General features: G+C 38.4%; 1 protein-coding gene across 1 annotated transcript; it reads left to right on the top strand.

Annotated features, from left to right (window-relative positions):
- Positions 1-13,649: 13,649 nt before the first annotated feature.
- On the top strand, positions 13,650-15,001 carry LOC120192912. The gene is made up of 3 exons (XM_039195594.1): positions 13,650-13,806; positions 13,891-13,956; positions 14,571-15,001. Exons 1-3 carry the CDS (start codon positions 13,650-13,652, stop codon positions 14,999-15,001), a joined length of 654 nt encoding a protein of 217 aa, XP_039051525.1.
- The last annotated feature ends 117 nt before the right edge of the window (positions 15,002-15,118 follow it).

Here is a 15,118-nt window from a genome sequence, read left to right as displayed (position 1 = left end):
TAGTAGTAAGTAATTTGATATCAGTATTGAGTTCAAATTCTTTTGTATACAAAAAATTCCCATTGGGAGATTAACACACACTAAAGCTATTTATACAACACGGGTCGATATGAATTTATTAAGGTAAAGCTCTGAAATCGAGATGGCAATCAAAAGCAAGTTTTTGTTGATATTGACTGGTAGTCATAGAAGTACTAAAAAATGTTAAAAATGGAAACATTAGGGTGACTACGAATACAAGTCATCAAATTGACAAATCTTAAATATAATTATCAAACAGATTCCCCGCCATCTTATAAAGTCTAATTTCCCCATCCTCAATCTGGTCCGTCCAAAACAACTCTTCCCATGTGTCGCCTACCCTCATTTTGGACATCCTTGTAACAGGGACGGCTAACACAACTGCCACCAGCCACAAATTTACCAACTTTGCAATGAAATTGCTCGATATTTTATCATCAGATCATAAATACAGACACATAAAACAAATAATAATTTTGGTGTTGAATAGCATTATTATTTATACTTCAGATATTTGATTTCAACTTTAAATTATGATCGGTTCTTTTCCGTTTAACCTATGATCATTTATTCAATAATATGATCCATATGGGATGACTTTGAAGTTTCTGGATTTTGATCCATATGGGACGAAGCATTATCAGTCACTCCCATTGCAGCATTGCTATCTGTCGAATTGAACCCGAACGACCTGCATGGCCGGGATTGAAGTTGAACCCAAGAATGCCAACGGAGAATCCGTTGTTAATAGCCTCCAGGTACTTGTTTGCTCCTATTATGAATCGGCTTGTCCTGAACACGAGCATAAGGAGAGAAACTCGGTCCAGAGGGGTGAATTCACGAGATAATGTTCTCGATTTTTTTTTTTCACGATATGGTGCACATCCCAGATTAATTGCTGGAATGGGGTGATTTCTACAGTGGTCTTGGAGGTCGCCATGGCATCCGGGCGACCTTGGAGGTCGCCATGGCATCCGGGCGACCTTGGAGGTCGCCATGGCATCCGGGCGACCTGTGTGTAATAGGGCCATGCAATCAACATGGACATGCAATCAACATGGGACATGCAATCAACATGGGACGTGGGAATGCATGGGGGAGGGGATGCCATGCAATCAACATGGACGTGGGAATGCATGGGGGAGGGGATGCATGGGGTGGGAATGCATGGGGGAGGGATCAACATGGGATGTGGGAATGCATGGGGGAGGGGATGCATGGGACGTGGGAATGCATGGGGGGAATGCATGGGGGAGGGGATGGTGCATTGGACGTGGGAATGCATGGGGTGGGAATGCATGGGGGGAGGGGATGGTGCATTGGACGTGGAACTGTGCATGGATATGCACGGCGAACTGTAGGTCACGGTGGTCGCCATGGAGTCTCGGCGACAAGGTCCTGCATGCATGCGTTGCATAGCTCATAGCTTGCATGCATGCGTTGCATCATAGCTCATAGCTCAGAGATTCCTGCACCCGTACCTGTATGTGTTGCATCTATAATTACGTTATTGCAGCGTTAATTTAGCTGTGAGCCTTTCAATGCTCAATAGTTAAACGCTCAGTTGTTTTATATAAGGATATGGGGTATAGGGTAGAAGCACAAGCAGAACCAGCACATATAAATTTTGCCGAGAGAAATAAAAGGAAGAAGAAGAAAAGAAGATAAAGGCTCAAACATAGTTGAGGTAATTTTTTTTGTTTAATTTAGTTTATTATATGAAATTATTAGTTTGTTAGTTTCGGGTGCAACTTAAAACTAAAATCTAGTAATTAGTTTGTTAGTATAAATTATTAGTTTGTAAGTTTAAGTTATATTATATTAGTTATTAGTTTAAGTTATATATTATATATAAAAAATTAGTTAATTAGTTCTTAGTTTAAGTTATTAAATATAAAAATATTAATTAATTTGTTAGTGTCTTTAAACGTATATTAGGTTGTTCGTTGAAGTTGAAGTTATATTATAATAAAATTAATTAGTGCTTAATTAGTTTGTTATTTTAACTAAGTTATATTATAATAAGAAATAGTTTATTACTTTAAGGTATATTATATATATAGATTATATAAAATTAATTTGTGGGAGCTATTGTTGTTTAAATAAATATTTGTTTACACATACATGACATTATTTTACATATTTGCCCACGTACAGATTGATTCGAAGAAAGAAACAAGGCAGGAAAAGAAAGTAAAGGAAGAAGGCATAAAGACGTGAGTAAATTATTTTTTTGTTGTCCATTTTTTGTTGTTGTGTATGTGTAAATTAGTTAGTTAGTAAGTTTATATTAGATTTATATAACTAATTTGTGCAAGATAATTTCCGTTTTAAAAAATATTGTGTTTAAAAATATTTAGTTGTTTTAAAAATATTTGTTTAATTTACATTGTATGTGTATTAGTAAGAAGTAAAAATTAATTGAATGAATAATCCGGACAATGCATCTTGCGGAATAATTATTTTGAGAACATTATCTCGACAGTTTGCCTAACAAATTTGTTTGATTTTTTTAAAAAAATTATCAAACTAATCATTATTATAGTAATAATTACTAAATGATTAGTATCAAATCTAAATCATTAAATATTATAATAAATAATTATTAGTGATTATGACTAAATCATATTATTATTAAATCATTAAATATCAAATCATTAGATTAATAGTAATTATCAAATCATTATTAGGTTTATTAGTAAGCAATCAATCAAGTTAAATAATAACTTTATTGATCATTAATATAGTATATATTATTTAATAATTTATGAAATTATCTTATCTAATTTTTAATCTAAATTATTTATTTTTATTTGTAGAGAAAATGAGCAACAACTTTTTCACGATTGTCCATTATAATGGACAGATTATGGAAAATGAGGTCGGAGTAGTTTTTCAGTCTGAAAAACCAATAAATATGATGTTCAAAAAAGACATCACATTTATAGAAATGAAGCATAAGATAGAAAGAAAAATTCGAGCTGCAGTGGATGGTTTGAGGTATAGGTTTATGATATGCTCTAACCGTCAGATATGCTGCAGTCCACTTGAAGAAGATGATATTGGAACCATGGTTGGATTACATGAGTCAACCAATATAGCAGTTATTGATTATTTGTTGATGTGCGTAAATATGTGATGTTCCTGGGTCATCAAGAGGGTGGCTCAAAATCCATCTGAAATGGCTTTATATAGTCAGTTTGAGGAGCCGACATACAGGTTCCCGAACAGTTTATGGCACTATTGGAAAGTGTAAATGAAGTCGGGGGGACATCTAGCAGCAGAGTATGAGAGAAACATACCGGAATTGGTTGTTGATATTGACGCTGAAAATCGATGGGGAGAAATTCATGATGATTCAAGCGAAGATGAAGAAACTGAAGAACCGTTTTGGGCGGCGACGAAAATATTTTGGTGGAGGTGCAATTGATGAAGTTCCGACACCGTATGAAGCTACTCCTCACATGTACGAGATAGATTATGATGCAATGAGGGCCCTGAATTCCCAGACATGCCACATTTACCTCCGTACCAAATGACTGAATCATTTGATAATTTGGTGAATTTCAGTTGGGGTGCAATTCAGAGGAAAAAATGAAGCTACGCTGGCTATTAAAGAGTACTGCATCAATGCCATGTTGATGTCCATGTTGCAGAGTCCAACCAGAAAACCCTATACGCAAAGTGTGTAAAATAGGCAGAGTGCAAGTGGAAGATCAGAGTGTCGAAAAATCAAAGGAACGATGTTTGGGTCATCACGAGGTACAATGGTTTCGCACACATGTTTGCGAAACTCCATCGAACAAGACCACCGACTATTGGACTCCGATGTAAATGTGAATACGTGAAGGCGATGGTTGAAAAGGATCCAAGGATATCTTGTTCAGTGTTAGCTGCATCTATTCGAAGCCAATTTGGATATCAAGTAAAATATGGCAAGGTGTGGAATGCGAAAATGAAGGCAATGAAGTTGACGTATGGAGATTGGGATACATCGTACAATGAGCTACCACATTTGCTCCAAGCAATGAAGCGATTTATCCCAGGAACTATAGTGAAGTCTCAAACCATGCCCGCATATGACGAAGAAGGTCAACTTCTGCCAGGGAAGAAAATATTTCATAGATTTTGGGCATTCAAGGCATGTATTGAAGGATTTCCATTTTGCAAACATATGATCCAAGTAGATGGTACGTGGATTTCCATGTATTAAACAACAATATTTAAAAAATCATTTAATATAATATAATATAAACTAACTAACTAATTTACAACACTAAACTTTAATATAATAGCTTATAATATAATAAACTAATAAAACTAACAAACTAAACTTTTAAAATATAAGTTAAACGTAAACGCTAAACCCTAAACAACTAATAAAATATTCTTCTATAACTAAAAACTAACTAAACTATTTTTTTCATTATAATATACTACTAATAAACTTACCTAATTTTTTATAATATAAATTCAACAAACAAATATAACTTAACTATAACTAACACAAACTAATTAAATAATTTTTATATAAAATAACTATAACAATACAAACTAATTAATTATTTTTTAACTATATAACTATCAAAACATATACTAATTAAATATTTTTAATTTATGTATACTATAACTTAAACTAACAATCATATAACCCTAAACTAACAAACTAATTAGCTGATTTTGTTTTACCCTAAACCCTAAACTAACAAATTAAAACATTTATAATAATAACTAATTTAAATACAAAAAATTTACCTTATCTCCTTTCGAATTCTTCTTACTTCCTTCTCCCTTTTTTTTCTTTTTTTCCTTTCTCCTTTCTTTTTTCTCGATGGCAATCACTTCTCCTTTCTTCTACAATCTCTTCTCCCTTTCTTTCTTTTTTTAAACCGGCTGCCTCAATTATTTCACCAACCGACTGCCTTAATTATTTCACCAATAATTGTACAATTGCAGCTTCAATTATTGTACCAATTATTTCACATGCAGCAGCAATGGTTCACATGGTTTCATTGGGAGCCGTAGGCATGCAGCATGCACACGTGAAGGAATGGATGATGGGGCTGCATGTGAATGGATGATGGGGCTGCATGAATGGATGATGGGAATGGCGCCGGGACTACATGGCGACCTATAAGGTCGCCGCGACTACATGGCGACCTATAAGGTCGCCGGGACTACATGGCGACCTATAAGGTCGCCGGGACTACATGGCGACCTACACCCTATTCCACTGCATGGCCCACCTCGCATGGCTCGCACTCGTATGGCTCGTATGCATGGGGACCTCGCATGGCTCGCACTCGTATGGCTCGTATGCATGGGGACCTCGCATGGGGAGAACGACCTCTTATTCCACTGCATGGCCACCTCGCATGGCTCGCACTCGTATGGCTCGTATGCATCTATTCACTGCATGGCCACTCGCATGGCTCGCACTCGTATGGCTCGTATGCATGGGGACCTCGCATGGGGAGAACGACCTCTCTATTCCACTGCATGGCCACCTCGCATGGCTCGCACTCGTATGGCTCGTATGCATGGGGAGAACCAGAACCATTGGCTCGTATGTTCCCGTATGTCGCCTGGATTGCATGGCGTCCTACAAGGTCGCCTGGATTGCATGGCGTCCTATGGCATCACTGTAGAAATCACCCCATTCCAGCAATTAATCTGGGATGTGCACCATATCGTGAAAAAAAAAAATCGAGAACATTATCTCGTGAATTCACCCCGGTCCAGAGATAAAATTAATTAGGGTAGATTACACGAATCATCACTGTACTTTACTTTATATTCTATTTTAGTAATTGTACTTTGATTCCATTCAATTTCATTATTAAACTTTATACGTTTAGATTTTTTTTTATTAATTAGGTCACTGAGCTGTTAGTACAGAATGCTCACATGGCTTTTTTATATTATAAAATTGCCATGTATGATTAGTTTTAGGGCAAATGCCTTTCTTCTTCACTGGACCCACCACTCCCTCCTTCCCCATCCTCTCCTCCACCCTTTTTGTTTCGATGATTTCGGTCTGTCAAATCCAAGTGTAAACGGTTTCTCTTTTTGTCTAATTGTTTTGTGTTTTTGAACCCAAGAAATGAGCTAAGTGATTGCAAAGGAAGAAGCGCAGAGGCGTCCAGTAGCATATCAATCTCGGAATTTTACCTCGCTCATCTTCAATTGATGACCTTCGAAAGGTAACATATGATTCTCGCAGAAGGTAACCCCTTCATCTTTTCCTTTCTTTTTCATTTTTTGAATAAAAATGTCACATTTGTCTCTAAGTTTTCAAGGGATTTTACTTTTTTTTTCTTCCATGTTTTACATTTTTTGAAATTAAAAACCAACTGCTGTAGTCTCTAACCTTTGGTTTTATGGGAATTCAGATATGCTGATTTGAGTAGGCAACTGCTAGTGGATCCACACATTCCCAAAAATGGAGCATGCAATTCCTCCAATCTTGTTATGGATAATCCCCTCTCACAAAACCCAGGTGAGTGTAATTTCTCTGCTTTATTTTGTCGCATTTCTCTACTTAATTTTGTTGCATTTCTTTGTTTTATTATGGAGAAGAGAGGGAAGAAGAGGGTGGAGGAGAGGATGGGAAGGGAAGGGGGTGACAAAGAGGAAGAGTTGAGTGGTGATGGCGGGTTGGAGGGGAAAGTCATTTATCTTTTTTATTAACTTTTTTCTTTTACTAAAAAAATGATAACTAAAAATATAATAAAAAAAAAGCCATGTTATAACACCGGTTGAATGACCAAGTATGTTAATTATATTAAATTCAGTGATGAAATTAAACGATTTTAAAGTACAGTGAGTGAAATAGTAAATAAAGGCATCGTTCTGTCAACCAGCGAGCCGTCGAAAACCCCAATTCTTAGTTCTCCATTATCACCTCTAATAAAACATGCCAGTGCAATCACAACCAAACACACTGAGCGCGCACATGACATAAAAAAAGTTCTAAGAGACCGAGTAGTGAGTACCTAAGAAACACAAATGTATCTCTTGCACCATCTCTTTGGAATTGACAAAGGTGTTCCACCTAGTCGTAAGTAAATGTCGCCGCAATTGCCCTGATCGTTTGTGATAACAAATTAAAAACAGACCAAGAAAGCAAATCCGAAATGGAACGAAAGCATTACCCCTAAATATATGCTTGAACCGCTACTCATACCCGTCAAGATCCTTGGCAGCCAACTCCTGTGTTGGAGTAGCTTGATTCATATCCTGTTTAACATAAATACAAAACATTATTCTAATCAAACACCACAATGGGACAGTCTAACAAGGACTACTAAAATCAAACTTATTACCAGTGGAGGCAGGCACTCTGTAGCATGCTTTCCTAGGACGGAAAACCCTCCATGAGTGCTCGTGTCCGATGTCGTTAAAATCTTACAAAAGGAATGAACAACCCTCTTTGGAGCCTTGTATGGGAACCGATCTGGACTCGTCCTCGTCCTCGTCGGTTCACTTTGCTTTGCTGTAATGATAATAGAAGTAGTCATGCACCAAAAACAATTAGATTTTCCAATTGGAAGGATGGCATTGACTTAGTTTGCTTCAGACTGCAAAGTGATTTGAGCATAAACCTCATCAGTCTCTTGTTCTGCCTGTAGAAATGTAATTACAAGGTGATCTCTTCGAGTTCAACAAAATAAAACAATTTAATACTAATAAGTAAGAAGAACTGGAATCATAAATAAAACACCAGTAACTGGACATGAAGAACATGACATAGGATCTTAGAAGGAAGATTAAACAGTGGGGCTTCATTATAAAGTTCTTGATTAGTTTAACTGCTAGTAGATCCACACATTCCCAAAAATGGAGCATGCTTCTAACTGCATAGGAAAACAAAGTGCAGATTTCAGATTGTTTAACTGTAACTAAGAAATTAACAAAAGGAAGAATCTGAATAGGTTTTTTTTTAAACAAATGGAGAAAGTAAAAGACTCTCTTGAACCTGAGGAATCTCCCCAACGCGCCTGCGCAAAATTTTCATTGTTGTGGATATAGATCATCGCCACCGCCCTAACTTATGAACCAATTAGGAAAGGAAGTACAAGTCAAACCAGATACAGTTTGGTTGCTGAGAAAATCAAAGTAATTAGAACAAAAAGCAAAACCAGCCATCAAGGTTTATTTTTTTCTCTCGAGAACAACAACAACAATGTCTGTGACATAAGCCATTTTCTTTCCTTGTAGTTTCTAGGCAGCCAAATACAGACATTTTTCCAGACACACACTCAAAAGCCAGCAAAAAAAAAACAATTTTGTCTATCTCAACACTCACCTGAATCGGCATGAGCAATCGAGGAACCCTTGCAACAATGCCCTCAGTTTGAGCCATTAATGTTAATAAAATTTGTTTCCATATTTTTAGGGGTTTAGAAGTTGTTGTGCATTAGGGATTTAGTGGCTACAAATCATGAGTAGTTTTTTATTTTGAATTTTCCTTTGTTGTTGAGAGTCTTATTCTACTAGTGCCTAATTTTCTGATTTTATTATTCAATTGCCTATATAAATAAGTTGTAAATGTTATGAATTCATTGAGTTGAATGTTATTGTTAAGTATGACTCATAAATATACCAGTAAAGAGGACAGGAGATGGAGCGGAGTGGTTAATTTTGTAATTATGTACCAGGGTTTTCTATTATAAATAGAGATGTAACCTAGACCTAAAAGATCATTGAATAAAATTCTAGCGCCGCCTAGGCACCGAGGACGTAAGCACATTGCCGAACCTCGTAAAATTCTCGTGTTCTTTCGTTTTCTTTACCCGTTTTCGTCAACAATTGGTATCAGATGTCAGGAGAAAAATTCGAAGTCGCGAAATTCGATGGTCAGGGTAACTTCAGATTATGGCAAACGAGGGTGAAGGATCTATTGGCGCAGCAAGGGATCTTGAAGGCTTTGCGATCTACAAAGCCGGCGTCGATGGATGAGGAAGATTGGGAAGAATTGCAGCAACGAGCGGCAGGAACCATACGATTATGCTTGGCGGACGAGGTCACGTCATGCATCTATCGTCTCCAGACGAAATTTGGAGGAAGTTGGAAAGTCAGTTTATGTCCAAATCCTTAACGACAAACTGTATCTGAAGCAGCGGCTGTATGGGCTGAAGATGCAGGACGATCACGATTTGGCGCAACACGTGAATGTCTTCATCAAATCGTTTCTGATCTGGCTCGGCTTGATGTGAAAATTGAGGATGAAGACAGAGCGATGATTCTGTTGTGTTCGTTGCCTCCCTCTTACGAACACATGGTGACTACTCTTACATATGGGAAAGAGACTATCAATGTTGAGGAGATTACTGCAGCCTTGTTGGCTCACAACCAGCGGAAGCAGAATGCAGGGGAAAGCTCTCAAGCCGAAAGCTTATATGTCAAGGGTAATCGAGATCGTGGACGGAAGCCAGAGAAGGCAGGGTCCGGGAAGCGGAATTCCAGATCCAAATCCAGGGATAAGAAGACGATTCACTGTTACAAGTGCAAGGAGGCGGGACATATGAAGCGAGACTGTCCGAAGTTGAAAAAGCAGACTGATGAGAAGCGTGATGGCTCATCCAAGTCTGTGAACGTGGTCTAGGATGATAATTCTGATTGCAGTGAGGGTGATATGCTTTCTATTTCAACGACACAATTGACGGATGCTTGGATTCTTGATTCTGGATGTTCTTATCACATCACGCCAAATAGGGAATGGTTTTCGACATACAGGCCGGTTAATTCTGGTTCGGTTTATTTGGGTGATGATCGATGTTGCAATATTGTTGGTATTGGTGATGTCAGAATTAAGATGCACGATGGCTCCGTTAGGACGTTGAGTGGTGTTCGACATATCCCAGACTTGAAGAAGAATTTGATTTCCTTGGGTACTTTGCACAAGAATGGTTTTATCCCTAAGGCTGACGAGGATAGGGAAACCATTCGGATTGTTAAAGGAGCATTGACTGTGATGAAAGGCAAGATGACTGCAGGGAATATCTACAGATTGTTAGGGAGTACCGTTGCAGGTGGAGTTCACTCTGTTGAGTCCTGTGATGATACGACAAAATTGTGGCATATGCGCCTTGCTCATCTTAGTGAACGTGGTATGGCAGAATTACACAAGAGAAACTTGTTGCATGGTGTCAAAAGCTGTAAGCTCGACTTTTGCAAGTATTGTGTTCTTGGTAAACAGACTAAAGTCCGTTTCAAGACTGCGAAGCACACAACTCAAGGGATTCTTGATTATGTGCATTCTGATGTATGGGGCCTTCCACGACATCGTCTTTGGGTGGATCTAGGTACTATGTTACTTTTATTGATGTTTTCACGGAAAGTTTGGGTGTATTTTTTTTGAAACAGAAATCTGAAGTTTTTGAGAAGTTCAAGCTGTGGAAAACTGAGGTAGAAAACCAAACAGGACGAAAAATCAAGTGTTTGCGGTCTGACAATGGTACGGAGTACACAGATTCACAGTTCCTACAATTCTGTAAGGAGCATGGGATTCAGAGGCATTTTACAGTGCGCAAGACACCACAACAGAATGGTGTTGCGGAACGAATGAACAGGTCGTTGAATGAAAGAGCCAGATGTTTGCGGTTGAATGCGGGGCTTCCCAAACACTTCTGGGCTGAGGCTGTTAACATGGCGTGTTACCTTATCAACAGATCGCCAAGGGCATCGCTGGCTGGGAAAGTTGCAGAAGATGTATGGACTGGTCATGATGTTAGTTTTGATAACTTACGGATTTTTGGTTGTCCTGCTTATGTGCATGTACCTGCTGATGAGAGATCCAAACTTGATGCAAAATCGAAGGAGTGCATTTTTCTGGGTTACAAGAAAGGTGTCAAAGGATTCAAGTTCTGGGATCCAGTTGCGAATAAAGTTGTGATTAGTAGAGATGTCGTTTTTGATGAACAGTCTATGTTGCAGCAGAAGCAAGACACGATAGTGGTAGATTTCGAGCAGTTTCCAGTTGAGAAACCAGAAACTTCTCAACCGACTTCTGGTGGTTCCACTACGGATGATTTGCAGGATTATAGTCTCGCCAAAGACAGGGTGAGACGGACGAATATAAAGCCTCCGACAGATTGGGTTTTGAAGACTTGGTATCTTTGCACTTACTGTTAGCAGTGATGATCCAGTTACTTTTCATGATGCCGTTACTAGTCAGGAAAACGACAAGTGGATGGCAGCCATGGTTGAGGAGATGGAGTCTTTGAATCACAATCGCACATGGGAGTTAGTTCCCCTTCTTGAGGGTAAGAAGCCGATTGGTTGCAAATGGGTGTATAAGAAGAAACCAACAGTAACAGAAAAAGAGGGGGAGAAGTTCAAGGCTCGTTTGGTAGCGAAGGGTTTTTCACAGCAGAAAGGAGTTGATTATGATGAAATCTTTTCTCCTGTGGTCAGGCACCTTCAATCCGAGCAGTACTTGCATTGGTGGCTAGTTGGGATTTGCATTTAGAGCAGATGGATGTTAAAACTGCTTTTTTGCATGGTGATTTAGAGGAGCAGATCTACATGCGGCAACCTGAAGGTTTCACTCAACCTGGAACGAGCATTTAGTTTGCAGATTGAAGAAATCTTTGTACGGTTGAAACAGTCTCCGAGATAGTGGTAAACGGTTTGACTCCTATATGATCAAGATTGGCTACAACCGATGTGAGTATGATTTTGTGTCTATGTTAAGAGCCTTGATGAGGTTCTTTTATTTTTCTATTACTGTATGTTGATGATATGTTGATTGCTGCGAAGAACATGGATGATGTTATCGGTTTGAAAACTTTATTGAGTCAGGAATTTGATATGAAAGATTTAGGTGCTGCAAAGAAAATTCTTGGAATGGAAATTTGCAGGGACAGAGACTCAAGGAAACTGCGGCTATCTCAACGGGGTTATGTTGAGAAAATGCTAGAAAGGTTTGCGATGAGCAGCGCAAAACCAGTTAGCACTCCATTGGCGAATCACTTTAAGCTCTCATCAGAACAGTGCCCCAAGACAGATAAGGAAGCTGAAGATATGGCAAAGGTTCCGTATTCTAATGTTGTTGGCTGCTTGATGTATGCGATGGTATGTACTCGTCCTGATTTAGCTCATGCTGTTAGTCAAGTTTGTAAGTACATGTCTAAACCTGGTAAGCAACATTGGGAAGCAGTCAAGTGGATCTTTCGGTACTTAAAGGGTACTGTGGGACATGGAATTGTTTTTGGGAGTCAGCGGGATAATCCTTTGGTTGTAGGATATGTGGATTCAGACTATGCAGGTGACTTGGATAATAGAAGATCTACGACAGGGTATGTCTTTACTCTTGGTGGAGGGCCTATTTGTTGGAAGTCTATTGTTCAATCTATTGTGGCTCTATCTACAACTGAAGCTGAGTACATGGCAGCGGCTGAAGCTGCAAAAGAAGCTTTATGGCTTACTGGTTTAGTGAAGGAGTTGGGTGTTCAACAAGGTGGAGTTCAGTTGCTTTGTGATAATCAAAGTGCTATTCACTTGGCTAAGAATCAGGTGTATCGTGCTAGAACTAAACATATTGATGTAAGGTTCCACAAGATCAGAGAGTTGGTTGCATCTGGAGAGGTTTTGTTTCAGAAGGTACATACTGATGAGAATGCCGCTGATATGTTCACCAAGCCAGTTACGACAGACAAGTTCAAGCATTGCTTGGACTTGTTGAATGTTTCGAGTTGTTAAAGAAGCAAGGTAACCCAACCCACATTGAAGTTTCCAAGGGGCAGGATATTCGCCAAGGTGGAGATTTGTTAGGTATGGCTCATAAATATATACCAGTAAAGAGGACAGGAGATGGAGCGGAGTGAGCGAAGCGAACATCAACTGTCCTTACAAAGAAAGTCTTGTTGTGGGGTTACAAATTATGTGGGTTGGGGGTGCGGGGGCATAGCCCCCGCGGTACGGTACAGGGTTAATTTTGTAATTATGTACCAGGGTTTTCTATTATAAATAGAGATGTAACCTAGACCTAAAAGATCATTGAATAAAATTCTAGCGCTGCCTAGGCACCGAGGACGTAAGCACATTGCCGAACCTCGTAAAATTCTCGTGTTCTTTCGTTTTCTTTACCCGTTTTCGTCAACAGTTATATTTTCCTTTCCTCTATTTTCAATCCTATTGTTGTTCTTCTTAGTAAACTAACAGTGGTATCAGAGTCGGTTATTTTAATAAAAAAAATTTTTAGTCCTCTTATGGCTTATGAATTTTTTGTTCATGCAGGTATTCCACGTTTTGATGGTCACTATGATCATTGGAGCATCTTGATGGAGAACTTCTTACGATCCAAGGAGTATTGGCTGGTTATTTAACACGGAATTAAAACACCACCAAATAGAGAAAGGCTTACTGAAGCACAACAAAAAGATATGGATGGGCTGAAGCTAAAAGATTTGAAATCGAAGAATCATTTATTTCAAGCTATTGATCATTCAATCTTGGAAACTATTCTTTGCAAAGAAACTTCCAAAGATATTTGGGACTCCATGAAGATGAAATATCAAGACTCTTCTAGAGTGAAGCGTGCACAATTTCAGGCCTTGTGAAGGGACTTTGAGGTTCTTCAAATGAAGAATGGTGAGTCTGTTACAGACTATTGTGTACGAACTATGGGAATCACAAATAATATGCGGTTTCATGGTGAGAAGATGGGCGACACAACCATTGTTGAGAAGATATTGCGGTCTTTGTCACCGAAGTATGATTATGTGTCTGCTCAATTGAAGAGTGTAAAGACATTGATGCGCTCACCCCTTGAACTCCAAAGTTCCTTGTTGGTCCATGAACTGAAGATGAACATAACTTCTACCCTATGGAGCAGGCGCTAAAGATTTCTTCTCATTCTTTTAGAGGAAGAGATAGAGGTTGAGGAAGGGAAAGAAGCAGCGAAGATAGCTGGAATAGAGATGGTGGCCGGCATGCCATATAGGGCCGGGTTTCGGCCAACCTAACTCGACCCGAAAATTTTACATCCTTCACCCAACCCGAAAATATATACCCTCCAACCGACCCGACTTTTGAGATAAATATGAATCTGATCCGATCCGACCCAAATAATAAAAAATATTATTTTTATTCAATAAAAAAGTGATTTAATTGAAAAAAATAATATATAGAGGGATATTATTGTAATTATTCTTAAATATATAAGATAAAATTATATTTTTTTTGGGTCGGGTATTTTTACCCTAAACCCAAATCAAACCCAACCTAAACATCACATTTAAAAAAATTCAACCCAACCTGAATCGAACCTGAATTTTTTAAAAACTCTGACCCGATCTAGTCGAGTTTGAGTCCATGCTCATCCCTAATACCAGACCAGATGATAAAGGAAGAAGACAAGATCAATAATTTGACAAGTCAAAGGTAGAATGTTTTAGATGTCATAAATTTAGTCATGGCTATCTAATGATAAGAAAAGGGCAAAAAAAGTCAAATTTTGCAAAAAAAAACTGAAACCTTGTTGATAGCAGTTCATGACAAACGTGAGGAGTCGTAGAACTCATGTTTGTGGTATGTGGATACAGGTTGTAGAAACCACGTGTGCGGTAACAAGTCTTCTTTCTCTCATCTCGATGAAATTCTTCAAACTACTGTGTCTTTTGGAGATAAATCTACTGTTGATGTAGTGGGAAAAGGTGATATTAGCATAAGAAACAAGAATGGTTTTGTAGAATCAATTTCAAATGTTTTCTTTGTGTCTGCTTTGAAGAGTAACTTGTTAAGTGCTGGTCAATTACAAGAAAAAGGATATATGATTACAATATCCAATGGTTCTTGTGAAATCTATGATCCTTTCAGAGGTGCTATTGCAGTGGTTCCAATGAGTTCTAACAGGTTGTTTCCCTTGGTAATTGATTGTGTTCAACCATACTTGATGGCTAAAGGGAAGGACGACTCATGGCTTTGGCATTATCGCTATGGTCATTTTAATTTTGGGGCTTTGAGGTCATCTTAATTTTGGGGGTTTGAAGACTCCTTGGAAAAAAGAGATAGTGGGGTTCCTCAAATTGTCATCTTCCCAGATGTGTAAAGATTGTGTTGTTGGCAAACAACATCGTGAACAATTTCCTGA

Source organism: Hibiscus syriacus, unplaced genomic scaffold (genome assembly GCF_006381635.1).
Source record: "Hibiscus syriacus cultivar Baekdansim isolate YM2019G1 unplaced genomic scaffold, ASM638163v2 tig00116983_pilon, whole genome shotgun sequence".
Lineage (NCBI taxonomy): Eukaryota > Viridiplantae > Streptophyta > Magnoliopsida > Malvales > Malvaceae > Hibiscus > Hibiscus syriacus.
The sequence above is the reverse complement of the archived record's forward strand: the minus strand, read 5'-3'. Positions and strand labels throughout refer to the sequence as shown.

Excerpts from the sequence above, each read along its gene's own strand:
- LOC120192912 (XM_039195594.1), top strand. The coding sequence starts at position 13,650 with ATGGGAATCACAAATAATATGCGGTTTCATGGTGAGAAGATGGGCGAC. Across the intron at positions 13,807-13,890 it reads CTCACCCCTTGAACTCCAAA|AGGAAGAGATAGAGGTTGAG; the intron begins GTTCCTTGTTGG and ends TCATTCTTTTAG. Across the intron at positions 13,957-14,570 it reads TGGAATAGAGATGGTGGCCG|GTTGTAGAAACCACGTGTGC; the intron begins GCATGCCATATA and ends ATGTGGATACAG.